The sequence below is a fragment of the Protomyctophum bolini genome (assembly GCF_963924005.1).
Source record: "Protomyctophum bolini genome assembly, chromosome: 2".
NCBI lineage: Eukaryota > Metazoa > Chordata > Actinopteri > Myctophiformes > Myctophidae > Protomyctophum > Protomyctophum bolini.
Window position 1 is genome coordinate 14,115,134 of NC_137863.1, and position 27,200 is coordinate 14,142,333.

The following is a 27,200-nucleotide window of genomic DNA, read 5'->3' on the forward strand; positions in this document are numbered from 1 at the left end:
TATAAACAAATTAAAAGGCTAATTTGTTTTAAATGTCAGAGATTAGATAATAATAGACTGCACAGTATAGTAGCTTTATTGAATGGTTCAAACCTTTCTGGATTCAGGGACTGGAAGCAGTTGACTATGAGACTATTCAGTCAAAACTGTTTGGCCCTGCTGGGACAGCAAGGATGCCTATCTATAGAGGGTATGCGCATGCATAAAGTGAGTGGCAAATCGAGTGGCAAAGTGGCAAAAGTCATTTAATGCAATCAGATAGGACTTTTCTTTTTGGATGTATATGCATGGGCTGTCAAGGACAGAAAGTTGTTTTTTGCCATGCACTTGGGCATTCCCGCATATAAGTTCCGGGTACAATGATGATGTCACATGTAAACCTTCTATATGAGGAAGGATCTCCCGCAGTAACAGCAATGTTCAGATGTTAGCTTGGATGGTTATGAATTACAGTCACCACAATGGTGAATATTACAGTCACCACAATGGTGAATATTACAGTCACCACAATGGTGAATATAGGCACACTGGAGACATTATAGAGTTGTCATATATAATAGGAGCAAAAAAGAAGAATGAAAGATATAGGCCTATAACTTTCTGTACGCCCACAAGTGTCCATGCATGCAAATGCAAAACCATATTGGCGCAAAACTACACACTCTCACAGACCATAAGCCACCCTGGCCTGATATATAGAGACTTGCAATGGGTCTTTTCTCCCCCCTCTGTATAATTACTGGATGTTTGGCTGCATATAGCCTCCTTCACCTCACCAAATATTTTGCTAACCAGACCAAGCGTGGCATGATGCGGAGCTGAGGGAACCATGGAGACCTCTGATCTCACAGAGTATTATAGGCACTCTGGAGATCTCCATACCTCTCATAGGAGCAGGGTAGCCTAGAAAAGAGCATGGCATAATCATGTTAGGCTACTGTCTCTGCAATAGGCCTGCAGAAAAATCCTCAGTGTTCATTTAAATCTGAGAGTTACACATGGATAAATTAAGTTGACCATGTTTTAGAGGATTTTACAGTGTATGCCTCTCACCTCTCCCTCTTTCTAGTTTGTTTGTCTAGTAAGTAACACGACTAATGTCATTGCTGAACAATCTCTTATGTAAGGTTTCTTTTCTTTTCGGGAGGGGGCGGTATGAGTGTTGGGGGGGTGGGGGGTTGGTTGGTGGATAAGTGACCAAAGCCGCTCCACTCCAGTTAACGTGCCACAAGAGTCTAATCATTCTGTTCCAGGATGTAGGCTATTGTTAAATTAAAACTAAAAAAAAAAAAAAAGTCCAGTTAGTAATTAAATTAGTAGACTTGTGTGGAGACTGGCAACTTATGGGTGCAACTTTCCACACGGACACCGACACACAGAGTGGGCAGAGGAGGGCGGGAGCCGACTCCGAGCTTGTGCGCAGGGGGTCTTTCTCTCTCTCTCCATCGTCAGAGACAGTGTGGAGAACCCGCCTTGTTACTTCCTGCCCTGACGCTCAGCTCACTGAACGCCTGATGTACTGTAGAAGTGTAGATGCGCCTGCAGCCGCTGGCGAGGTAAATGGAACAATGTGACGGGTCGGGAGTGACAGCCTTAACCGCGCAGGGTTAACGATTAAACGCGGTGCGGGCCGTTTCAGTACTACATAAGGCATGCACACCGGTGCCCACGCCTTATAACCACAACACGTTGCTACTAGTAGCGGGTGGCGAGAGATTTCAAGCAGACGACCCGGCTCAACTCCTGTCCTCTCTTCTTGAAAGGTAAATATTTTTTCCCTCGCACCTGCTGCTTGGCATAACCTATATAGTTACGGATATTTGCGAAAAGCGGTTGCCTCCAGTTGTGGCCAACGCTTTGTCACCCACTGACCTAATAGCCCGGGATCATCAGCCGGTATGCCGGTAGGGCATACACATGCGGTATGCCTCAATGCTCATAGTCATATAACGGAATTTATCAGTTTAAGGCTCAACCACTGACCGTCTGTCCTGATTTGAAAAATAATCAGAAATGTCCAATACACAAGAACAACAAATTGATTACATGGCAACAGAATGTTCGCTCGCATTATTTTGTATAGGTTATAGTTATAGGCTACAGTAGTAGGATAGCCTATATGTACCGGCGGTGGCAATGACATATAGCCTAAAAGAAAAACCTTGTGTTGTTTAAATGAGCAGTAGAATAGGAGGGCTCCTCTATTCAGCCATGACCAGGGGAGCACTAATTTACGCCATTGCCATGTTGGGTTCGGACAGTGTTGGTCCAGACTACTAAACAGAGAGGATTGTTTTAGTGGGGGAAACCAAGTGCGCACTGACGTTATGCAGCGCATCCTCTGCGGATGTCGTAACATGCGGGGAGAGGATCAGCTCCAGAGGATGTACACAGCATTTAATGGCGGAATATTTATAGCCGAAAGGAAATCGCATGTCTGGTTCTAGATAAATCTGTTTCAAACGCATTATCCTACACTACAGGCCACTGCTTATAGTTTTAGTCTGCCTGCCAAGTTCCAACATCCTTGAGGAACTCGGTTTAAACCACCTGTTTGGATGATGGCACATGGCTGGACACCGGTGCGTAAAACTGGCTAAGGCTAAAGGCTAAAGCGTACTTATCTGCTGCGATTGGGAAACGTAGGTCTATTGTAATGTTCTTAAAGATGAGACAACCTTATAGTTCCTCCAACCTTATAGCGGGAAAGATGTGCTGAAACGTTTAAATCTCTTCTCTTGCAGGTGACAGAGCAGCTCTGCTTGGAGAGGTAGCCCATAGGCTACATATGCGCAGTCCAGTAACTCAATCTGCGCTCTGCAGACCTTTAAATATATCGCTGAAAAAACCCTCCCAGTGACCACGTGCTGTAAGGTGAGCCTGTCCCCTCCCCTGTACACCGGCTAAAGAGAGCCAGTGTGACATGATCAGAGAACAGCGTGCAAAATCTGCCTGCACTGGAGAGAAAGAGCTTCTTGAAAAAAAGATTTAACCCGGACTATACTGCCTATATACATTTTTTTCAGGGGGTTGCTTTTGGCACGTCCCCAAACAGCAGTATTTGTTTTTCCTTCATTTTTACTCATATATATTCCATATATGATTTATTCCGCTTTCCACCGGTTTACCGTTAGCTTGTAGTGAATGGAGAACATACTCATCCTGCTCCCCAAGCACCGACAGGAACACAGTCGCGCCTGGAGACTGTCCTGCAGACGCACGGCTAGATGAGCCTTCGGGTTTCCTCTTAGACTTATACTTAACATCTTAACAGTGACCACCACAGCAGCAGGTGCCACACACTCTTTAATGGGATAAATCAAGTCGACTGACAAGGTTACTTCCCAGTGCTTCCGCATGGTACATTGGTCGAAAGATCAAGACAAAACTCCCCGACATCGACATGTCCTCCGGGGCAATTGAGATGAAGAAGGAGGGGATGCCTCTGACGCCGACCTTCCAGAGCGCCAACGGCTCTGTCCACCCGGTCATCCTCGCCGAGGACCCAGAGGAGGTTAGACAGGAGCCCGGAGGAGGCGAGTACGAGCTCACGGAGGTCACCTCCTTCCCGGACAGGGCCAGTGACCACGGGGACGACGACCGCTCGGAGGTGGTGGCGATAGTCTGCCACGCCAACGCCAAAGGCCAGCGGGAGGAGGACGCTCTCCTGGAGAACGCCAGCCAGAGCAACGGGAGTGATGACACCAGCACCGACCGGAGCCCCGAGCCACCGGCGTCACTGAAGGAGACGTCCTTCACCATCGGCCTGCAGACAGTGTTTCCGTTCCTGCTGGCTGGGTTCGGGACTGTGGCAGCGGGCATGGTTCTAGACATTGTTCAGGTGAGAAATGTCAGCTTTATTTGCAGTAGTAGACATAGTTAGACTGACTGATGTTGTATTCTCATGACCAGCTAGTCACCCTATTCCCTATGTAGTCAGTCGATCAAAAGATGATTGGGATTAATGTGTAGCTATGGAGGGTATGCGCGTTACATCACCTGGAAGGTATGCGGAAATGTGTACTGAGTGGCAAAAAACTACTTTCTGGCCTTGACAGCCCATACATCCAAACAGAAAAGTCCTATCTGCATTAAACATTAAACTCACTTTACCACTAACTTTGCCACTCAATTTATGCATGTGCATACTTTTTATAGCCTACAATGCATACACAGTAAACTCATTGGCGTTATAAGCGGACTTTTGAGAAGCATTTACGTAATGGGGGGTGGGGGTCTAAAACCTTTTGCCCAAAAGTTTCACTGTTACGTTTTTGACCTGTGCTACTGCTGTGTGAGTGTGGACACGACTTCATGCCACCACAGCCCATGTGTAGTGTTATGAGGCCATACCCCGTACTTCAGGGGCCTGGATCAGAGATGGCCTGAATGAACGTTTTTTTCTTTTGCACCCCGTTTGCTGTCATTCAGTCATTTAGCTGTGGTGGTGGTGGTTGATCTGCTGCCTCATGGTGGTTGATCTGCATCTCACACTGACTGGATATTTACAACTGTACATATTCCACATCATCTCCCTCCACCAGCCAGCCATACTAACACGTTGGTTCACATAAGAGCACCGTAAGGGCCAGACACTGATCAACATACCTTACCGTGCCTCCTTAGAGAGAGCATAGAGGCCTATGTTATGCATCAATCAGGTAGATGGGACCCATTGCAACACATCGAGTGCATTCACACTCATTGATTGCTCTCATTATTATAAGAAATCATTCATTCATAGAATAGAGTAGGGGAAAGGTTAGCGTAGATTAGAGCAGAGTAGACTAGAAATACCATGTCTTGATGTGTTTATTCTACTACGGAGCAGCTGAACAGCATGCAGTCACAAGACTGCTGGGTCCACACAGCTGCCCAGAAAAGAATCAAACTCAAGTTATAATTACTCCCCTTCCTTCTTTCCTGTTGACTTGACATACTTGCTCTCCTTCTCTGTGTGCTGTGTGCTGTGTGTGTGTGTGTGTGTGTGTGTGTGTGTGTGTGTGTGTGTGTGTGTGTGTGTGTGTGTGCGTGTGTGCGTGTGCGTGTGCGTGTGCGTACTGTAGCAGTGGCAGTGCGGGCTGACAACTCCTATATTTCATTAAGGTCAGGGATCTGGTGGAGATAAAGCTAGAGGTGTCTGGTTGCCAGGAAACCAGGCGCTGGCACACACAGTGCCCATTCTAATGCCAGCATGGGGCAGCTACCCCAGGAACTCAGAACAGGGCAGAGGAACGGAGGAAAGAAAAGGGGGGGATTACTTACTGAGCACCGAGAATGGTAGCGTACTAATTTGAAGAAAAAGTAGTAAAACACAAGGTGGTGTCAAAGCTTATAATATGGCACGGTTAGGTATGTCTGTTCTCTAAACAGGTATGCAGAGGTTTTCGGTCTAACGTTCTCTCTCACTCCCTCAATGCGAGGCAACTACAACTGTGTGTTTTCTCAGAGAAACCACACAGTTGTAGTTGCACAGAGAAACTTTCTCTGCATTCCAAAATGACGGACTGTCTCATTCCTTCAAAGTTGAGTCAGGTGAGACAGAGGAGAAGGCCATGTCATTGCTGTCCAATCCAACTACACATAAAGAATCAAATGGATAAAATTAGATAAATCAGATAAATAGAGATAAAAGAGAAGGAAAAATAAAAGATGTATTCAAAACATTTACAATGAAATTTAAACAATCTGTAAATACAGACTTGTAAATCTTGAATCATCCCAATTTCCAGTTATTTTCCCCCTCACCTCATCTCTTTAGGTATGATCAAAACCTTGTGAAGACTTTTCATGAAGTAATATAACTTATAATAATATAAATGATAAACATTATAAACTCAGTGGAACGCACATTATAAAGGCCAGGTGTTAGGTGCATTATAATAACATTGATAGATTGATTTTGATTGATTCATTATTTTATTTTTGTTTCCTACACTTTATAAGACACCATTTTACGCTTACAGCACGTTTACAGTATATTGGTACTACATTACATTACAGCCGTAGAGTTACAACCACAGAGTGTTCTGTCTTCTCTCCCATGCTTGACAAATAACATCTGGCACAATAAAAATAATAATATAACAAATAATAACAAAACATTATAATTATTTTCATAATCATCTAAATCAAGGAATTCACCACAAATAGATGACATCTTACTAACAAATACTTTTCTTATGTCATCATACTTAGGGCAATAAAATAAACAATAATATAATACGTTATAAATGCTGTTATAAACATTGATAATGGGTGGTATAATGTCCTATAAAGTGCATTATAATCCATTATAAATGCAATTATAATGCATTATAGACCCGAACCTTTAAGTAAAGTGTTACCGTTCACTATAATTTTATTGTACTAAACCAGTGGTTCACAAAGTGGGGTCCAGGGACCCCCAGGGGTCCTTGAGGGAGTTCCAGGGGGTACCCAGCTACATGATAGTTAGGAACCAAATGGACCATTATGGGTCTGTAACTCAGAGATTGTATACAAATGGAACCAACACTCTCAGAGTTAAATTAACATTGATTTTACGATATAAATTGGGGGTCCCAGAGATAGAAATTCCATTAAATGGGGGTCCGTATGCATGTCAAACAGGGGGTCCTTGAAATTAAACGGGTTCAGAACACTGCTACAGCCGTACAAATCTTCTCTTATGGGGGTCCGTGGGCTAATTAGCGTCAATCTGGGAGTCCTTGACATGAAAAAGTTTGGGAACCACTGTACCAAACAGTCAGATTAGTTAAGCCACTGTAAAGTGCATGTAGTTAATGTGTCTATCCAGTCTGGTTACATAAATTAGGATTGCTGCATGACTTGGATCTCTGCCCCATTCCCTGTATATGGCTCCTGTGAAATGTGACCTCTACACACACACACACACACACACACACCCATGGGGGTGGTCTGGTCAAGAGTGAAACGAAGGAGTGCATGGTCTTGTGTATTGCAGCTGACTGACCTGGCAGCAGGGTGACCTAAAACTGTCACACACGCGCCACCAGGTCAGAAGATCAGGACACACTGCAATACCAGCTAGCAGTCCATTCAAAGGTCTCACACACAGTGACCCCTGTCTGCTTTCTAAGTAACAGGACAGGTAACTCTTTGGTCATCTGTAACGGGCACTTTATCAGACCATATCATTCCATTCCTTCAGGCAGTAAATCAAATAAAATAGCATGTACAGTACAAATCAGCTTGGATTAAAGTCCTCAGTCCACTCGCCATGACTGATTTCAGTCATTTATTTGAAAGATGGACGTATCAAAATGAATTAGAATTAGAACTAGCAATAGAATACAATATCTTCCATAAAACGTAGCTTCAACTGATCAACTGTATGTAACAAGAACCATTTTAACCTATACATCAGCGGTTTGACCATAACGGATATTCAACTGTACACCTGCTATTTAAAAAAAAATCTTGAAACATCTTGAATATTTAACATTTTAGCAACTCAAAATATTTTCTGATGGGGGTCTACAGCCTGATACAAATTAATTTGAGATGACATGGAAAACGTTTAAGAACCACTGCACTGAATGGGACTGTTGCCACCTGTGTTCCTTTCAGGCAGACTTGCCTGTCTGCCACAGAGTCTGGTGGTTTATCCCACGCTGTGGTGTCGGTAGACATTCTGAACAACAAACTAGAGTGAAGAAGTGGAACGTACAAATTTGTCATAAAAAAACAACAGACAAACAGTCTATTTGCAGACAGTAAACAGGAAAACACAGTCAACACAAAGTTCCTCACACCAGCCCAGTCGTCTCCGCCCACCAGACACCATTTTGGGTTCGACCACAAGTCACCACATCCAGAACCAGCCTGCTGTTTTCACAGGAGCCACAGTGAAACCATGAGCGTGGGTTTCGTGAATCATCATCATCATCACATCATTAAAGATGGAGTGCCACCATTTTTTCCACCCTAAAACATGATCATCAGGTATTATTACAATATAAGGGGGAAGAACTTTTTTCAAAAAGTGTACAGTATTTGTTAAAATCATGCTTTTATGTGGACACGCCCACCAGTTCATTAAGTATGCCTGGTTTGCCTGGTGGGTGGTGATGGGTGGTGATCCACCTGAACTAAAGCTGCACCCACAGCTGTAGTTGTATGATAAAGGGGGAGGGGTTAGGGGAGGGGCTGATAGTGTGGTGTCACTATATTACTGTTTACTTCATTGGCCCGTTTGACTGTCAAGGGTTCAGCCTCCAGGAAGAAACCCGAAATACAAAGTTAATACACCATTGCACATAAAAACAACTCCAGGGTGTCTAATGAATTACTGTCACCTCATAGACACATGACTGTTGGAAGGGCGTTCCACAATTTGGTGGCATAGGAGCGAAATTTATTTAGTCCCTTGTTTGTGCCGGATCTGGGTTGCACATGGTTTGTTGAACTCCCTCTGGTGTTGCGGGTGTTGACATTAAGGAAGTATCTAGACAGGTACATGGGTATCTTGGTGGTGTATCGAATCTTGTGAACCAGACCCATTGCAAGATGCTGTACTCTGTCATCAACCCTAAGCCATTCTAGCCTGTCAAAGTGAGCAGGGGTGAGGTGGGTTCGGGAGTGAGGCCAAGTAGTAGCCTGACCAGTTTGTTTTGGGAAGTCTGGAGCCTTGTTTTGAGGGTCTTTGAGGTGCTGTGGTACCAAAAGGTGCATGCATAGTCGAAGAAACCTTGTACGAGGGGTCCTGTTAGGGTCTTCAAGGTGTTTTTGTTGACCAGTGAGGAGATCCGGACTTTTTTAATTACGTTGGTGGCCATTTTTGCACCGGAAAGATTTGCCTCCAGGATGGAACCAAGATAAGTAATTTTTGTGTGATAATATTATCATTATCGTTTCAATTTCAGATGTTCTATTGCACATTCTACATCCTGTCAGATCACATTGGTCCTTTGCTTATGACAGTTAGCTGGTTAGTGTCTGACTGACGGAGTTTGAATGGATTGGCATGCTAGCCTGCTATTCTTGACTCTGTCCAGGATCCTTAAATGCTGGTGGAGGTCGGGTCTTTCCTTCCAGTCTGACCCTGCCTGGGGCGCCAGCGTCCCATGACACAGTACTCGTTACGTATGCCCTCTGCTGCATACCAGCAGACGGAAGTGCACTACTCTGATGTCGTTGCTGTGACGTTGACCTCTTTGCATCAACGCCGCGTGCTTGCGTACTCGCGTACTCTGCGTCCTATCCATGTACAGAATTTTCAGTGCCCTGTGTTGCGTGAGCAAGCGGGCAACCTGAGCCTGCCAGGCCGCATACCAGAGAGTGCATAGACCTGTAGACGGAGATACTGGGACAGTCCAGTGGAGTTCCCAGAACCAGGGAGGCAGCTAAAGGGCCGAGAGGGAGAGGGAGAGTTTGTTTGGCTGCGGGCCAATGTTCCATGGAGACAACAACATATATCACTGCAGGGGTCTGCGGGGGGTTAGGAGAGAGAGTGAGAAGAGGGAGAGAGAGTGCGAGAGAGAACATGAAACTGAGCAGGGGCCCTGAAAGCAGAGAGCAGCGCTTTTGGGGCGAGCAGTGCTGAGAGAGGTGCTCACAAGCTGCTGGGTTGGCAGGGAGCAGGGAGACGGGGCTCAGAGGTCTCTGTGGAACTGGCAGCCTGAAAGGAGTTCGGGTTGGCCTGCTGACAGGAAGGAACAGACGGGGATGGGTTTTGTCCACACTTGAGCTCTTGCTACCAGTCCTACTGTTACCTCACCTTATGTAGACGACACTGCAAATGCCTCATAGAGCCTCACAGTTAAGTTGAAATGATTGCCTATTCAAAGCTGTGAGATGTGTCACACAAACTGGCTTTCCCCCCTTTCCTTCCTCCCTTCCCTTCATCCCCATCCCCTCTCCTCTCCCTTTTGAGCCTCTGTGATTATTTATTTAGTTTTGGGCTGGCTGGACATTAAGTGCCCAGTGGGCCTGTGGGATAAGCTCCAAAGATAAGCACTTTTACTGGAGATGGATCGATGGGTTTATCCCTCAGCCTCAGCTTTCATTGGCCACCATGAACCACGAGATGGGGGGTTCTAATGGAGACTCGGCAGAGAGGCACTTCACCACATTTCCCAGCCCAATCAGAGTCAGAGAGACACTCAAGGGTTGGACAAAGGCCAGGCAGAGAGGGCATTGAGGGACAGCTAATATAAAAAGGGGGGGAAAGAAAAGAAATTCATCACCAAGTGTAAATGTATTATATATTAGCTACAACCACCATGCCAGTGTGTGTGTGTGTGTGTGTGGGTGGGTGTGTGTGTGTGTGTGTGTGTGTGTGTGTGTGTGTGTGTGTGTGTGTGTGTGTGTGTGTGTGTGTGTGTGTGTGTGTGTGTGTGCGTGCGTGCGTGCGTGCGCTTGCGGGTGTGTGGGTGACGGGTGTGTGTGTATGCATGCGGGTGTGTGTAGTGTATGCGTGTACATGTGTGTGCTCTTACACATTTCCAGAATGATTTATTTTATTTTTGCGCCATTCCACTCTGCTTTGCTAGCTCTTGGCTGACTTTGTGATATGTGTGATACATAGAGACATCATCCTACCCCATCGAACAGCACAGGTTTCACCTCTGAACTAAATCAATATAGATGAAAAAAATGAAAGTGAGACTGACTATACAAATCTATGTAGTTGACACAGTCCTGTGCCTCTGTGAACATTACCTGTATTTGATAGGCTTTAGGCTATGGACCCCCATTTGATATGTTAACTTTTCAACTCTGGGACCCTAATCATGTATACACTCTCTGAGTTACAAACAGATCCACTCAATCATTTTTCAATCAATGCATGATTCAACGTGACGTCCCCAGACCTCATGCAGAGAATGAGTAGCCTACTTGCTGTGTTACTGACAATTATGTGATGGTTTTGCGTTGCAGTACTGGAGGGTGTTTACAGATGTGACCGAGGTCTTCATACTGGTTCCAGCACTGCTGGGGCTCAAAGGCAACCTGGAGATGACGCTGGCTTCAAGACTCTCAACGGCGGTAAGCAAAGTGTACTGTGTGTGTGTGTGTGTGTGTGTGTGTGTGTGTGTGTGTGTGTGTGTGTGTGTGTGTGTGTGTGTGTGTGTGTGTGTGTGTGCGCGCGTGTGTTCGAGTGACAACATGCTACATGCTACAGGCTACATGTCCTTTAATCAGTTCACCTGCAACAAAGGACCTTGTTGGAGATGCAATGTGTGTCCCCCCCCCCAAAAGAAAGTTGCTCAATCTATAGGTATATTTACCCAGCATTCCTCAGGCTGATTTATCAAGCTAGTGGCCTGTTTGAGAGCTCAGGGGTCATAGGCTATTGCTTAATGTGACTGGGGTCACCACCTCTGGTTAGAATATCCTCACCGACCCAAACTGGCCTGCTCCATCTGACTACACCAGGTGGTTTAAAAGCCTTTCCTTTGTTGTTGAAGTAGTATTTACTGACAAATGACCTCTTCGGCATTAATGGATAAGTGATTGTTTCTCAGTGGTGTTAATCATCTCACTCTGGCACTAATCAGCAACATTGTAACTCCATGTTATCACATTTTCTACACGGTTGCTGTAATGAAAGATTGCTAATTTGCACTGTCAGTATACTATTTGACAACGATAGCTGCTTGCTTATTGTCATGCCAGCGCGGATTTATGACCCAACCAATGGCCTTGGGGGTTGTTGAACCTGGCACAAATGTTTCGATTTGATATGAACTAATACTCCACATACTGTAGCTAGCACCATAGCTAATAAAGCAGGCATAGCAAGTTTATCTGTACTGCACCCAAAGTGCTTTACATAAGGCGTAAAACAGCATTTAATGGAAAATAACTTAAATAAGGAATAGAATTTAATAAAGAGAAATTAATAAGCTTTCTTTGTGAAAAGCACATTGAGCCTAGACTATTCAAATAAATGAGATTCAACTAACAAAATAGCATATCTTTCTTCTGTTCAGTCAATTATCATCAACGTGTGGCACTTTGACTGGTCATTACTAGTTTGGTTTCTAAAACACTTATGTATGTTCCCAGTGTGTTAAGCTTAACGGCTGAGAAAATCCAAGATTTTAAGTAATTAAAATCTAATAACATTAGGATTTAATATTGGAATCAGTGTTTACACAAATGCCTTTGAGAACCTTAATACGACCAGTCAAGTTGCTGTGAAGGGGCTGAAATCCAGATGGCTTCCAGTGTAAAAAGTACATAAATAAATAAAATAAAAAACTGCTCAACAGTGCCACCGCTGCCCGTACAGAAACAGACATACATGGAGACATACATACATAGGGACAGACATAGCGGTCCTTTCGAGTGGTCAGGCAATAGGCACTGCTCAAAAATCTACATAGTGCAGAGAAATAGGCGCTGTATCATTACAAATAAATACTTTTGTTATTAAGTTTAGAGAAAAAGGTTTGTCTAGATTGCTCCCAAATGTTTTTCCTTGGAACCACTCCTTACTTCTGAGAGAAACTGACTGTGAGAGCACATAAACATACACCCATGATGTTTCTCAGACATGTTTAAATTCAACAACTATACTGCTGGGGGGGCAGCAGCCCGAAATAGAATAGCGAACCCCTACAGCTAGTTATGTAGGTGCTAAGAGAATTAGTCTTGTATTGCTCCCAAGTTCACCAATCCTTGCATTCTTTCCACTGGCCTGTGTGAAACAACACCATAGAGCGTTGCCTACCCAGAATGGAAAGCTGCCCCTGACAGATTCAGGCCCCAGACTCTGTCCCAATTACAAAGGTCTGTCAATAGGCATGGTCTTCAACCCGGCATGAAGGGGCTCCCAGTGTGTGTGCTGGCTTTCTGAGACAGTACCTTGGTATGGATCAGCAGGCCAGTCTTGGCAGCGAGCCAGGATTATTTCCATGCTGCTGGTAATTATCAGAAGATTAAGAGTACTGCAAGTTTCCAAATGTGCTTATTAATGAAAGGAAAAAATACAAACTAATACAGGGCTAAAGGGGTATTCATTTCACTTGCTCATTTATACGTTCTTGTTTGCTTTTTGTTTTGTTTGTCTATTAATATTATAATTATTATCATTATTTTCTACATAAATATGTTTAATGAAATGTGACTCTAGACAGTATACGTAATTGAATAATCAAACATTTTTGAGTAATGAAACCTGAGGGTGTCTGCACAGCGGTGTCTAAATTCAGTGTCAAAATAATTAGATTAGATTGCTGTTTATTGATTCCATAGGGGGGAAATTCAGTTATTTGTATTATGTCCATTGGAAATGTTAACCTGACTCTGCCAGATTGCGGCAGTATTCAGTTCCCTCCTTCTACCTGCATCTGGTCTCTCTCAAGCGGAAACGATGAACCCGAAGCAGAGGGACAAAAATCTGATATCTCCATAATAAGTTTGATTTTGTGCTGTGGCACAGCTTCAATATGTCACCAGACTCACCAGTCTCGCGTTGATCCCGCCTCTAGCGGCCACATACGGCCGCATATCGCTTCGATCAGCATTTGATCGTCTCTGCCCGAGAGAGACCAGATGGGAGTAGGAGGAGGAACTCACTACTGCCACCATCTGGCGGAGTCCGGTTATGGAAATGTAGTTATGATTGAAAAAAACAACAACATTACAGTTAATAAAATGAAGACTTATGACTACATATCCTGGGTCCCGTTTTGACAACCTGTTATCATCAGGTCATCAAAACCTTTTTGCACACCTGAATAACATCAACAAGTAGAAAATTAAGAACACCTCTGCACTTGACTTGCTCAATTAAGATAGAATTGAATAGGAAACATTTCAGTAATCTTCTATTCCCAAAGAACCCACTTTGAGTATAAATAACTGGAGGAAGTATAGGGAAACAAAACAACTAATTTAAATAAAGAATTAAATCAGTGTTAATTACAACACCCTCCAGTACTGCAATGGAATTAAAACAAAGAACACCAGACGAGGACAACAATAACTTAGTCACACTGACTGTCAGTCACAACTCACAGTGTTTAAAAGTGTTTATTTGTATACATTAATGACTGACTGAACACAGCAAACATCCAAAGCTAAGAAGGGCTGTATGGCTTTGAAGCCTCATCACATCTCATTCTAGACTCCTCTCAGCTTTATCAGTTTGTTGGAATGTGCATCTCTTAGGGAACGTTTAGTTGATAGGGTGTGTGTGTGCGCCGTGCATGCGTGTGTGTGTGTGTGTGTGTGTGTGTGTGTGTGTGTGTGTGTGTGTGTGTGTGTGTGTGTGTGGCGTGTGTGTGTGCTTTCATTTGTGCGTTTGTGTGCCCTGGTGCTTTACACAGATGTTTGACTTCCTCTTCTCTTATCTGTTTGTCCAAAACTACCTTATCACTGTTGTGTGGTTGTAGTCTTTCCTTTTACTGGCATCTGTCTATTAATTAATGGGATACTCTGAAACGCTGCCTAAGACAATGAGAGTCTGAACCAGTGGGAGCCAATTGCGTAGTAACGACCTAGTCATGATTGGCTGCCTGTATTAGCCAGCGCGGAGCATCTGACAAGTCAGCGGCTAATGTTATGAGCTAACTGGACAGAGAAAACGAAAAAACTGTGATCGAATCAACAACAGAACATCAGAAATTAACGAAAACCACGGCCGTGATGTTGTGACAGAGAAATATACGTTAAAAAAGGGTGGACAGATGAACAACGGACAGCACTTGTTTATCATCCTATCCTTGTTCATATTATAACGCCATTTAGGTTGACATCATGCTATAACTTGTTGTGTTGTGATAACAATATAGCAGCAGCAGCCTACTACAGGTATACCAGTAGTTCCCAAAGTGGCGTCCTTGAGGGAGTTCCAGGGGGTCCCCAGCTAAATGATAGTTTGGAACCAAAATGGACCCTTTGGGTCTGTAACTCTGATAGTGTACAAATGGAACGATATAAAAGCAGCTCGTAATAATATGACTATGTCATCATTTCTTGTTTCTTTTTTTGTTGACATAAATAAATGCTATTGAACACCTGTCTGTGTGTTGGTTAAAAAATATATTGAACCAATGGAAAGTATTAAAAAGTGCTTCGGCACCAACTAAATTATTGTGATACAGATGTTGTAAATTAGGGGTTCAATCCCAAAGTGCTGAACCCCATTGATTTAGGGCTTATTTTGCCACACTGATGAAAAGTAATAGCCTGGAGACTTGTTTCTATGTAAGAAATACTTTACATTCTGTATGTTCAACATGCTGTACCTTACACCTAGGTTAAGGTACAGCACTGTACTGTCTGAGGACGACCTAGAGAGACTCCGAAGAATATGTGGAAGTGAAATGACTTTTGCCTTGTTGTTTAGTGGCCCCTCAATGTGTGACAAAAATTTGGGGTAGATGGGACTATTTGGGTTTTGGAAGAGATTTGGTGTAGAGGGAAAACCTTACAAAGTTACTGGGAAACCCCAGTAGCAAAAACTATATATTTGCGAAGACGGAAATGAAGACACGATGACAACTTCCTTTCCACTGCTTTCAGGGGGTGTACAGATTTCTATAGCAATCACAGATTGTGTAATAGTTGTGTGGCTTGAGAGACAGATCTATGACATCTATGAAGTATATTCTTCTTTTTTTTGTCAAATATGTTTTATTGAACAGATAAATTATTACAAACATTATAACATGAAATACTTTTTTTATGAAACAAAATGAAAGAAAAAAAAAAAGACAAAAAAGATAAAGAAATCCCTTAACCCTCCCACCCATACTGCTCAGTGACACTGCATACTATATAATAAGATGATAGAAAGCTCATGGAAAACATCTGAAAATAAAATGGCGTACAGTCAACAATATGGTAACCAATGGTATCCTGTCTATTACCGGTAATCGTTTCTACTCAGGTAATGGACAAGGGGCAGCCAAATCTTATCAAACTGTCTCTCCCTGTTTCTCAGGAAATACCTTATTCTCTCAAGATGAAGTGTACTAGTCATTTCATTTAACCAGTGCTTAAATGCAGGAGCCTCTTCCTTCTTCCAGTGTGTCAGAATTAGTTTTTTCGCTGAATGAACCTCTAATCTAAGGTTCCAGCCTTTACGCTGCAGAGCCACAGCGTAAAGGCATCTTCTCCTTTCCAAATTGTACTTGTCAGACCGTTGGTCCCAACTGGTTTCTTTCTAGCTCTGTGACTCCACTCACAGAAATAGTGTGTGAGTCTGCCTCTGTTTGCATCCTCTTAGTTAGTATCATAGCGGTGGATACACAGTGGCCCACTGCAGGCACTTGATGCTTCAGACCATCGGTGTGTTGTGTGTGTGTGTGTGTGTGTGTGTGTGTGTGTGTGTGTGTGTGTGTGTGTGTGTGTGTGTGTGTGTGTGTGTGTGTGTGTGTATGTGTGTGTGTGTGTGTGTGTGTGTGTGTGTGTGTGTGTGTGTGTGTGTGCGTGCGTGCATGGGTGCGTGCGTGTCTGCCAAAGAGTGATGAGATAAGTGGAGTCGGCCGCAGGGTAAGGGGTGGAGGCGTTACAGAGATCAGAACATCTTTGTCTACAGAACTGTCACCTCTTTGTTCTGACAGAACTAAGAGGCAACAGCACGCACAGATGCTCTCACAGACACACACACACACACACACACACACACACACACACACACACACGCACGTCGCACGCACACACACACACACACACACACACACACACACACACACACGCACACACTGACACAGCACACCCAAATACTTGGGCAGACAAAAATAAACACACCCTCTCATATCACAAAGCCAACCTCTCACACATTACAGATACAAATGACAATCAAATGTGTTAACCTTGTGATGCTGGAATAACAATGTGTACTGTGTCCGTCTCACCACCAGGCTAACATTGGCCAGATGGACACAGCCGAGGACATGTGGAATATGATCATGGGCAACTTGGCCCTCATCCAGGTAAATTGAACACCATATTAATCTCATGAAGCCTAGTGCCTCTATTCTGGGGAGAACATTCGGTGAGAATAGCAGATCTACGAGCTCTGTGAACTTGGTCAAGGGCATGACCGGCTACTTTCAGTGAAGAGATTTGGTGTAGGCTCTATAAAGTATAGAGCCTGCGAAACCCCAGTCAACTAAGCATACAAGGTTTAAGTTGTTGATGTCTGACAACATACTGATCACTATTAAATATTATTGTCAGAGGCGGTGCTGTGTAGACCGAGGAAACAATGAATTGAAGTGCTCCATAACGTAGTGCAACCTCATCCGTTTTTAAGGGTGGATTATGCATGAATCAATGGTTAGACAGAAGTATTTTCCAGTTGTAATGCCTCACTTCATTGCAGTTTGTCTACCCAACTGTTACTGTTTGTCCTTATAGGTCCAGGCCACTGTGGTGGGTTTCCTAGCCTCCTTAGCTGCAGTTACGTTTGGCTGGATTCCAGACGGTCACTTCAGGCTGGGTCACGCCGTGCTGCTGTGTGCATCCAGTGTGGCCACTGCGTTCATAGCCTCTCTGGCGCTAGGTAAGAGACCTCTGCTTAGAATACCGTTCTGTATTTAAGTCCGACTTCTTTTTGTAGTCCTACGTTACGTCCGGGTCCAAGTGGCACCAGCTCCCGTCCGCATCTCATTGTAAATAGAATATCTAAACGCGTGCATCTTTTCACAAGGACGTTATTTTTCAGAAAGGAAGTCATTGAGGGTTAAAATGAGTCTTAACAGTTCTACTGCGAATCACACTTTACCCGCATTTTAATCAAATATTCTACGCTGCCGAGATTGTTTTAATACCTTTAGAGCATACGCTGAAGTATTTGGGCTTTTGATGAAAAAATGTTCGTCCGTTTGTTATGAATACGCTGAAGTATTTGGGCTTTTGATGAAAAAATGTTCGTCCGTCGCACCACAAGACCCTCCTCCATGAGGCGTTGTACCCATAGAGTTATATATGAATAGAGAAGACACCAGAGTTCTCCTTCCATCCACTTGCATTAAGTTGCTCAAAAGCGCATGAGGCGATTTCACTCCTCCTTCCTGGTAGGAACAGAGTGCATTCTGGGATGGATTTGCCTCAAACACATGAACGCGCTGCCGCTGACTATCATTGTGCCGTTTGTGCGCGTTCACGTATGAAACATTCGTTCACGTGTCATGGCCTCAATCACATGAACGTGCGCAATGATAGTCAACGGAGCAGCGCTGGCTCGAGCTGCAATGACAAATTCGGCCACTATGTCCATTTCGCCTCAGGGTTTCCTCTGGGTGCCTTCTCTATTGTATATATACTCTAAGGTTGTACCCCGTTCATTTGCATTGGCCTCAATTTCCCAGAAGCCCTAGCAGCCCACAACATGTGTTGATTTCCGGTTTCGTCATCATAACATGAAGGTCTCGTCTCCAGCTCCGCGGCAAAGACGGAGTTTCTTTTTAATTATTAAAATACGGCGAATTAAACACAGAAAACAAAAGGTGGGAATGTCGTATTACGCACGGTGGAACCCTGGATTAAACAATTAGCGGCCGTCAAACTGTCAATGCTTCCAACTCGAGTAGAATTATTAATGTTATTAAAGTGTCCATGACAAAGAACATGATGTGGAGACAATAAAGACTATTATTATCATTATTATTGAAGGTGCAGGTCCATTTGCGCAGTACAATATTTTGGGGGTATATTTACAATGTGTGCAGGGTTGAGTATGTTGAATCTAGTTTGCATTAATGAGGATTTAGTTGACACAATGAAATAAAATGGCGATAGTATTCAGTGTGGGGCAGACGGCCTGTCACAGCCAGATTTGCGAGACCAGTAGCTTTGTTGTTGCAAGGAAAGCGGTAAAATTAGACTTTCGTGGTTGTTTTAGTCTCAGATTCAGTCCGATGGAGGGACACAGTATAGCTCTAATGGGACACAAAAGCGGGACCCGGAAGTATCTCTGGAGGGGCCACTCACATCACGGCTAAAATACTGAATGGAGACTGTACTGTAACAATATAATTGGTTTGTTTGAAGCTATAAGGTCCCGCCTTTATAATTCCAGGGCTGATCATGATTGGTGTGATCATTGCATCCAGGAAGGTGGGGATCAACCCTGATAACGTGGCCACGCCCATCGCTGCTAGCCTGGGTGACCTCATCACCTTGTCTTTGCTGGCGGGCATCTCAACTGGACTGTTTAAGGAGTTAGGTAAGGTAATGTGTGCGGACGCACGCATTAAATATATGCTCATATTTACACTAAACTCTAACACTAATCCATCAGTGTTTGTGTTTGGAAATGTCATAAGGTATTATGCTGACCTGGCTTATACTTGGAATTATCCTATTCTTAGTGGTAGCGAATGCCAAACATCAACATACCGGTAGATTCCACCATTGCATGCTTGGACAGTGCAGGTCGGAATTCTGCTGTACACACCTGACAATGTATGAAATGCAAATAAAATATATAATTCAGTATACACATAGACCTGAAATCAGTAGGCTAAGAGTAACATGTTATGTGGGAGTTCACCGTGCCACTGACACTGAATTGAACTCTGAATTATTGTTTATGTTGCAGAGAGTGACATTTGTTGGGCTTTATATATATATATTGTTTGATGCTTGATTCAAGTTGATTGATAATTGGTTGACTCCATTGTAGGGAGCAACTACCAGCTTTGGGGTGTGGGGAACATGCCAACAGTGTGAGGGTTTGTTAAGGAGTATTTATCATTGTGTATATTATGTAGTACTTGTAGATAATGGGTTGAATATTTTGTAACACTTTAAATGTGTACGTGAAATGTGATGTCTCTGGACATTGAGAAGTAACTGGGGTAATTGTGGAATCAATTTAGGGTTGGTATGGTCCGTTGGAGGGGCTTAGCCTATATAAGTAGGGAGACTTCCCACTGCCAGGCAGTCAAAGCAGGATGCTTTTCAGTGTTGTGAGTATGCACGCATTAACTTCTAGTTTGCCCAGTCCAGCCTTGAAAAGTAGTTCGACACCCATGGGATGGATGGATAGACAGACAAAGAACCAGTTACTGAAATGGTTCTTCGCCTCAACTCTACAATTATGAATATGAATTCCTGTTATTCATTCATACATTTAACTTTGGTACACAGTGTTTTCTGCACGTTCCCTTGTTCTGTCAGGATCAGGTGTTAGGACCAAGGTGCAGGAACTCAGTCAAAACAGACACAGGAGACAATAATGATTACTTCAAGCTTCTTGTTTGTTTTAGCTGAAACCCTCCCAAATTGTATCCACCCTGGGTGGTTAGGGAGAGAAAGTGAGAAACCCCACAGCGATGTGTGCTGTTTTTAGCCGGGCGATCCTCACCACACCCAGGTTTGCTGGGCTGTCCACTGTCCCATAGTTACGTTTCCATACCACAGAAGGCAGCCAGATAGACGAACATTTTGTAGACTAAAGGCAATCACATAAACTCTCTGATCCAGTCTGGTGTGTGTATGGAGCCTGCACAGTTTTATAATTGGCTATACGTGAATTGTGTTTGAATACTATGTGCTGGGTTTGTGGAATAATTATGTGATGTAGTCAATTCAGTCGTAATGTCGCCTCCTCCTGGAGACATTGAAGTAGAACTTCTCCTCTCGGTTCAGTTTAGTCTACAATGCATCACTGTACAGTACTGTACTGTACTGTACTGTACTGTACAGTGTACACTGAACAGCCGCGATACAGGGTGTCAGGTTGGCAACGCAGTCATCAATCACCTGATGAATGGAGATTTGTCATCCTACTATTGCCCATATAGTGCTGGCCTTCAGCATCTGAGGGCCTGCGCTCAATATGGCTCAGACTGTGACATTACCAGTATTTATAATGCAAAGAGGAGTAATATCATGATTATAAGAACCAAGGAAGACAGTAAACTGTCATTTCCAGTCTATTTTCTGTCTAGATAGAACAAAAAAAACATTACATTGCAAAGAGACACAGGCCAGGTTAGATCGTAGGCAACATATCCCCCTGTTCTCTCATGGCATAACAATGTGCATAATAAAATCACTTGTCTGAGCGGTGCCCGTTGGGCACTGGCCTACTTGGAACGATGCAAGTTGGAAATGCATTCCCCAACCAGTTATTATGTCTGTGTCCCTTTTATGCCCATACATGGAGTTATTTTGCCCCAGCCAGTTATTATGTGTGAGCCATATGGAGTTCTTTGTCAGGCATGACCAAATATGGAGTCTATGCAGATGTCAGAACAATCATCGTGATTTCCATATATGGAGGCCGGCTCCATATATGGTGATCAGGTCCAGAGATCGAGCATGAGACGTGGTGCATATATATTAGGATAATACGATCCCAACTTGTGTCTTATGGTTTTTCTTGCTAGAACACAACGACTACGCCAACCCGTTGGTGTGTGCGGTGTTCGTGGCACTGTGTCCCGTGTGGGTGTTGATCGCCCGGAAGATACCTTCTACCAGAGAGGTGTTGTACTCAGGCTGGGAGCCCGTCATCATCGCTATGGCCATCAGCAGGTAACACACACACACACACACACACACACACACACACACACACACACACATTGAGTACACACATAGAGTACACACATTCTCACACAAACTCAGACTGAGAGACAGATGTACACAAAAAACACATAGGCCTACACTTTGACACATACAATCATCAATGTGTGCACACACACACACACACACACACACACACACACACACACAGTCAGAGTAAGGACAGACAGGCCCTGCCTGTATCCGTATGCATACTCAGCGTTGAGTATGCAGTATTCCTATTCGCACCTGTTCCTCAGTATTGGCGGTCTCATCCTAGACAAGACCGTTTAACTCAATTCAATTCAATTTCAATTCAAAGGGCTTTATTGGCCAAACAAACACTGAGGTGCCCACAATGTTTAGGTACAGTATTGATAAGCTATGAGCTTATTTCGGTGGCACGTTATGCTTAATCAAACAAGTTTACTGCAGTGTTTGGGACATGTTCTGTGTCTCCGTGTATCAGCGCAGCAACTACCATCTTCTTATCTGAAATAATTGTTTCCTATAAGTTTGAGCAAAGCATTTGCCACAAACTACAACTAAAGGTTTTCCACCCCTTTATGAGTCCTCATGTGTGATTTTAGACTCCCCTTTTGAACAAATTCGTATGAGCCCTCATGTGCTTTTTTAGAGAACCCCTTTCACTACAGCCTTTACCACAAACTGGACAGATAAAGGGCTTTTCCCCTGTATGAATTCTCGTGTGTGTTTGTAGTTCAGACATTTGACTACAGCCTTTTCCACAAAATGCACACGTGTAGGGCTTCTCCCCTGTATGAGTAACTCACACCTTCCTATTAGCACCTGTTCCTCAGTATTGGCGGTCTCATCCTACACAAGACCGTTTAACTCACACCTTCCTATTCGCACCTGTTCCTCAGTATTGGCGGTCTCATCCTACACAAGACCGTTTAACTCACACCTTCCTATTCGCACCTGTTCCTCAGTATTGGCGGTCTCATCCTAGACAAGACCGTTTAACTCACACCTTCCTATTCGCACCTGTTCCTCAGTATTGGCGGTCTCATCCTACACAAGACCGTTTAACTCACACCTTCCTATTCGCACCTGTTCCTCAGTATTGGCGGTCTCATCCTAGACAAGACCGTTTCCGATCCAAACTTCGCTGGCATGGCTGTCTTCACTCCGGTCATAAACGGTGAGCCGCCACCAAAAGAAGACACTCCCTCATGCCTATCTGTTTGTCTTCTTTCCTCATCTCTTCATGAATTGTTACAGCAACATGTTTCTTATAACGTGTGTGTATGTGTGTACCAGGGGTGGGAGGAAACCTTGTTGCCGTTCAAGCCAGTAGAATCTCCACCTATCTCCACATGAACGGCGTTCCCATGGGGGAGCCCAGCACCAATGCGCGGAAGTGCCCCACACCCTGCACCACCTTCTTTAGTTCCAGTAAGTTGTTGGGTGGACCGTGGAATAATACCGCCATCGTTTACTCGCATGATGTTACTCCCTGATTAAGTTGTCATGGTGGTTCGAGTGATTGATTGAACATTTTGTTTGTAGAATGGGTACAGTTGTAGAATTGGGTAACGCAATTCTATGCAAAAGACGAAATAAATCATCATATACACAGTTAGTGAAATGTACAGTATAGAAGAATGGGTGGGACGAACCTTTTTACAGGGGCCATGTTTGTTAATAGAATGGAAACACCATTGAAAAACTATGATCCATATTTGGCCTAGACTTGGGCATTACTGCAGTAAGCCTCAGCTGCCCTCATGCCTTCGTACAGTTGAATTGGTTGCATGTATTTGTTTGAAAAAGTAAATCCCTCACTAACAACCCCCCCTCCTTCTCTATCAGCGTTGAACTCTCGTTCGGCCCGTGTGCTATTTCTCCTTGTTGCCCCGGGACACCTGGTCTTCCTCTACACCATCCACTCCCTGAGAGGAGGTAACACCAGCCTGACGTCAGTCTTCATCATCATCTACATGACTGCTGCACTTCTGCAGGTATAAACACAACAATGTATTTATGTCCACACACAGGGAAAGCATACAGGGACACAAATATTTTAGGTGCAGTAAAGGTTACATTGACAAACTCATGGATATATGTCCTCATGATACATCACACGTCACTCAGCTGGCTCCGCCATATTTGGCAGCAGGGCCGGCACAATACTATGCCTCGTCTTTGGGCATACAAATTGTGGAAACCCTCTGTCAACCAGTCCGTGGGTATGTCCTAGGCTGGAGCATCAGCGGAAACAAAGTTCTTAGTTCTTGCACTGCTGCTTGGTGTTAAAGCGCTCTCTGTAGTTGTTCTCATGTGCCTGGAAGTCCACCCATTGCTATTCTGACAGTTGGCGGACATACAGTCGCATTCTGTTGGTCTGTTCCAGGCTGACTTCTATAGGTACCTTTCAAAACCTTTCAGGCGAAAGGTACCTCTGGAAGCCACACCTATGATGGGTGGGGTTTAGCCTTAAGGGGTGTGTATTTTTCACCCACTGTGTAATACAATAAATGGACAGTAGGTGGCAGTAGGACAGAGGCCAGAGCCACTGAAAGGCTGTTGGGTCTATTGCCTCTCTTCCCGGTGTTCACAGGAGGGGCTGACAGATAAAGTCAGCTGTTGGTAGATTCTACCGGTGAATAGTGACTTCTTGTATGCAAGCTACTGTACATAGTCCACAGAAGTTGCATCCACTGCACGTACAACATTGACGATGGGTAATTAGTTACAACGGGGAAGTTTAACGTCATGCCCATGACCCCCCCCCCCACACACACACACACACACACACACACACACATAGTCACTCACATACATACACAGCACAGGAGCACAGCCACACTGTAGAAGTTTTCTGTCTTTCGTGCCAATTTTCTCACGTCTTTACCTCCAAACTTGGTTCATATATCCCCCCCCCCCTGTCTGCTGAGTGCTGACTCCTACTGGTTGGTCCTATTGTTGTATTGAAACAACAGGCCTCCTCCAATACACATTAAATTGCAATTAGATTTGAAACTAATTCATGTTGCCTTTCCATCTAGGTGATAATCCTGCTCTACTTGGCCGACTGGATGGTCAACTGGATGTGGGGCCGAGGGATGGACCCCGACAACTTCTCCATCCCCTACCTGACAGCCCTGGGAGATCTGCTGGGGACCGGCTTCCTGGCCCTGTGCTTCCACATCCTGTGGCTTATTGGGGACAAAGACAAAGATGTGGGAGACTGAAGGCACACATACCTACAAGTACCCCCCTGCACGCACACGCACACACACACACGCACACACACACACACACACACACACACACACACACACACACACACACACACACACACACACACACACACACACACACACACACACACACTGACAAACACCTCCTGTACCTTGACTGTACCTTATATGAAACTGGACATGACCAGTCATACTGTAAGGGCTACTCTCTGATGACCCGCTTCACGCCCCATCCCAAGATGCTATCCAATCGATGGCATCTCAATTGGAGACTCCATTTGGGACATCGCTACGCTGAGAAATAAATAAATAAATAAACAAACATCTCAGTATCTGGACAGTATCTGTGTTGCTTCAGCATGGCAGCAATCTGGACGAGTATATCTGAACCTCAACATACTCGACCGACAACTCACTCAAGACAGACGCCTGGACATGGTGATGAGCAGTCAATTTATCAGCTTTCACCTCACCCTCTGCCTTTTTTTTGTTATTCTACTAAATAATGTAAATGTTCTATTTTCCTAGGGCCAGCTCCTCATTATTTTCAATGGGGACACTAGCCTTGTGGGCCGCGACGGCGTCCCACGTTTGTAAAGATGACGAGATCAAACCTTTTAACACTTGAAATGAAATGAAGACAAATGGAACAAAAAGACAGCAAAAAAAAAAAGTACACATGCCTAGAATGCTTCACCAAGTGCTATATTGTTTATAGAGAAGTTGAATGGAAATGATTTGAAATGTGCACCTTGATTGTGTCCGACTTAGTAGTAGAACAGTGCATAGGGCTATGGCAGAGCATTGCTCTCTGTCTCTGTCTGTCTCTTCCCGTTTCTTTTTTCTCTTTTACTTGGTACTGGTAGCTTTACCACTTTCTCTTCCTCTTTGACTTTCTCACTCTCTCTTTCTCTCTCTATGGCCTCGTGTCAGTAAGATAAGATGATTGGTTGCAGTCGAGTGCTACGCGGTTACCACAGCACCACTCCCATGTGGATTGCTTAATTCGAGCAGGGACAGGAACAGGAAATCAAGGTTGTAATATCCCACTCTCCACTTCCTCAGAACAATCCCTCGGGCCTCTGTTGCAGGAACAATTTGCCACATCTGACCTTAGATGGCCCTTCACCCTGCTTTAATCTTAACTACTACAGGGATGGATTGCTGGCTTGAGTCACCTTTCTCCTTTGGACAGGTCCATGGCTTTTTAAAGAATAGGGACCTTTGTTGGAATGTTTCACGTCCTTGTTTTTTTCTGCCTGAATCTAAGCGTTGTGGATTGCGACATGTCTTAAGTCAGATTGTGGCCCTTCCGTGTTTACTTAGTTAGCAAACACAAACAGAGACAGTGGGAAATGCGTGGTATGTGTTTGCTCGGGCGGGCGATTTATCAGTTAGTGCATACACACACACACACACACACACACACACACACACCACTTCATTAAAGGTTAGAGTTCTCAAGCACAGGCCTTCTCTTCTTATTCAAAAACAAGCTTTTTCAGGTGAGAATAGCGCCCGTTTCATGGTTAAACACCACCTGCCAAGTCCCGAACCAGTGCCAGCAGGCAGTTGTGTAGCCCAAGCTGGGCTTACAGTACAGTGACAAGAGGCCCAACTCTCCTCTGTGCTTGAACAAAATGCAGAGAGAGCTCTGCCAAACGCTTGGCATTGTGACTGGAACACACTGAACCAGCACGTCGCAACAGAATTCACTCTGTTGTTGTTGTTGTTGCTTCTCTTATGATTTGCCTTCACACCTTCGTCACTGTGCATAATCTACCGGTAATTGCTGTGACGCAGAAACCATGTAGCCCATGTCCAACACTCACTTACTTTTCAAACCTGTCGGAAATAGCAGATCCACAACTTCACAATGTGTCAACAGTGACGCACGCACGCACACACACACACACACACACACACACACACACACACCCATAACACGCACACACAGGAAAACATATGCACTCACAGTCAGATTCTGTCTGCCATGAGACTTGGACATTGATGGCTTCCCGATAAGTTAAGTTACGTTTCTTGCGCTCTGTAAGCATGTCCAAGTGAGGAGGAGAAGGAGGAGGATGGAATTCATGAATTTGAAGGTCACAAAGCATTATAAGCGCACACACACAGCCATTTTGACAGACTGTACCAAGTACATCCCAGAGACAGAGCCCAGCGTCGAGGCAAATTCATTCCGACCATTTTGTCGACAAAAGATTTTGTTGTCAACTGCAAAAACAAAGTGTTGCGTCAACAAGGATTGTGCAACAAAGTAGGCTATAAATTAGCTCTCACATATGCTGTGCTATTTTTTTGAGGGGCCAGTAGAATGCATGTGCAGGGCACATATACAAATATAAGTTGATTATTTCATCCTTGAAAAATGTCTTTCTTTTCCGTCTGCCAGATTTTGTGGAAGATTTCTGCGATTTTTGCATTTAAAAAAACATCTTTATTTCCTTCAGC

At 44.2% G+C, this 27,200-nt stretch overlaps 1 protein-coding gene across 1 annotated transcript; it reads left to right on the forward strand.

Moving 5' to 3' along the window:
- The first annotated feature begins 1,534 nt into the window (after positions 1 to 1,534).
- Positions 1,535 to 27,200, forward strand: slc41a1 (solute carrier family 41 member 1). The gene is given in 12 exon segments (XM_080785106.1): positions 1,535 to 1,763; positions 2,745 to 3,384; positions 3,386 to 3,841; positions 10,906 to 11,013; positions 16,845 to 16,916; positions 17,344 to 17,488; positions 19,007 to 19,153; positions 21,324 to 21,471; positions 22,587 to 22,666; positions 22,786 to 22,920; positions 23,338 to 23,486; positions 24,534 to 27,200. Coding segments are annotated over 11 exon segments (1,653 nt in total). The 5' UTR covers positions 1,535 to 1,763; positions 2,745 to 3,357; the 3' UTR covers positions 24,720 to 27,200.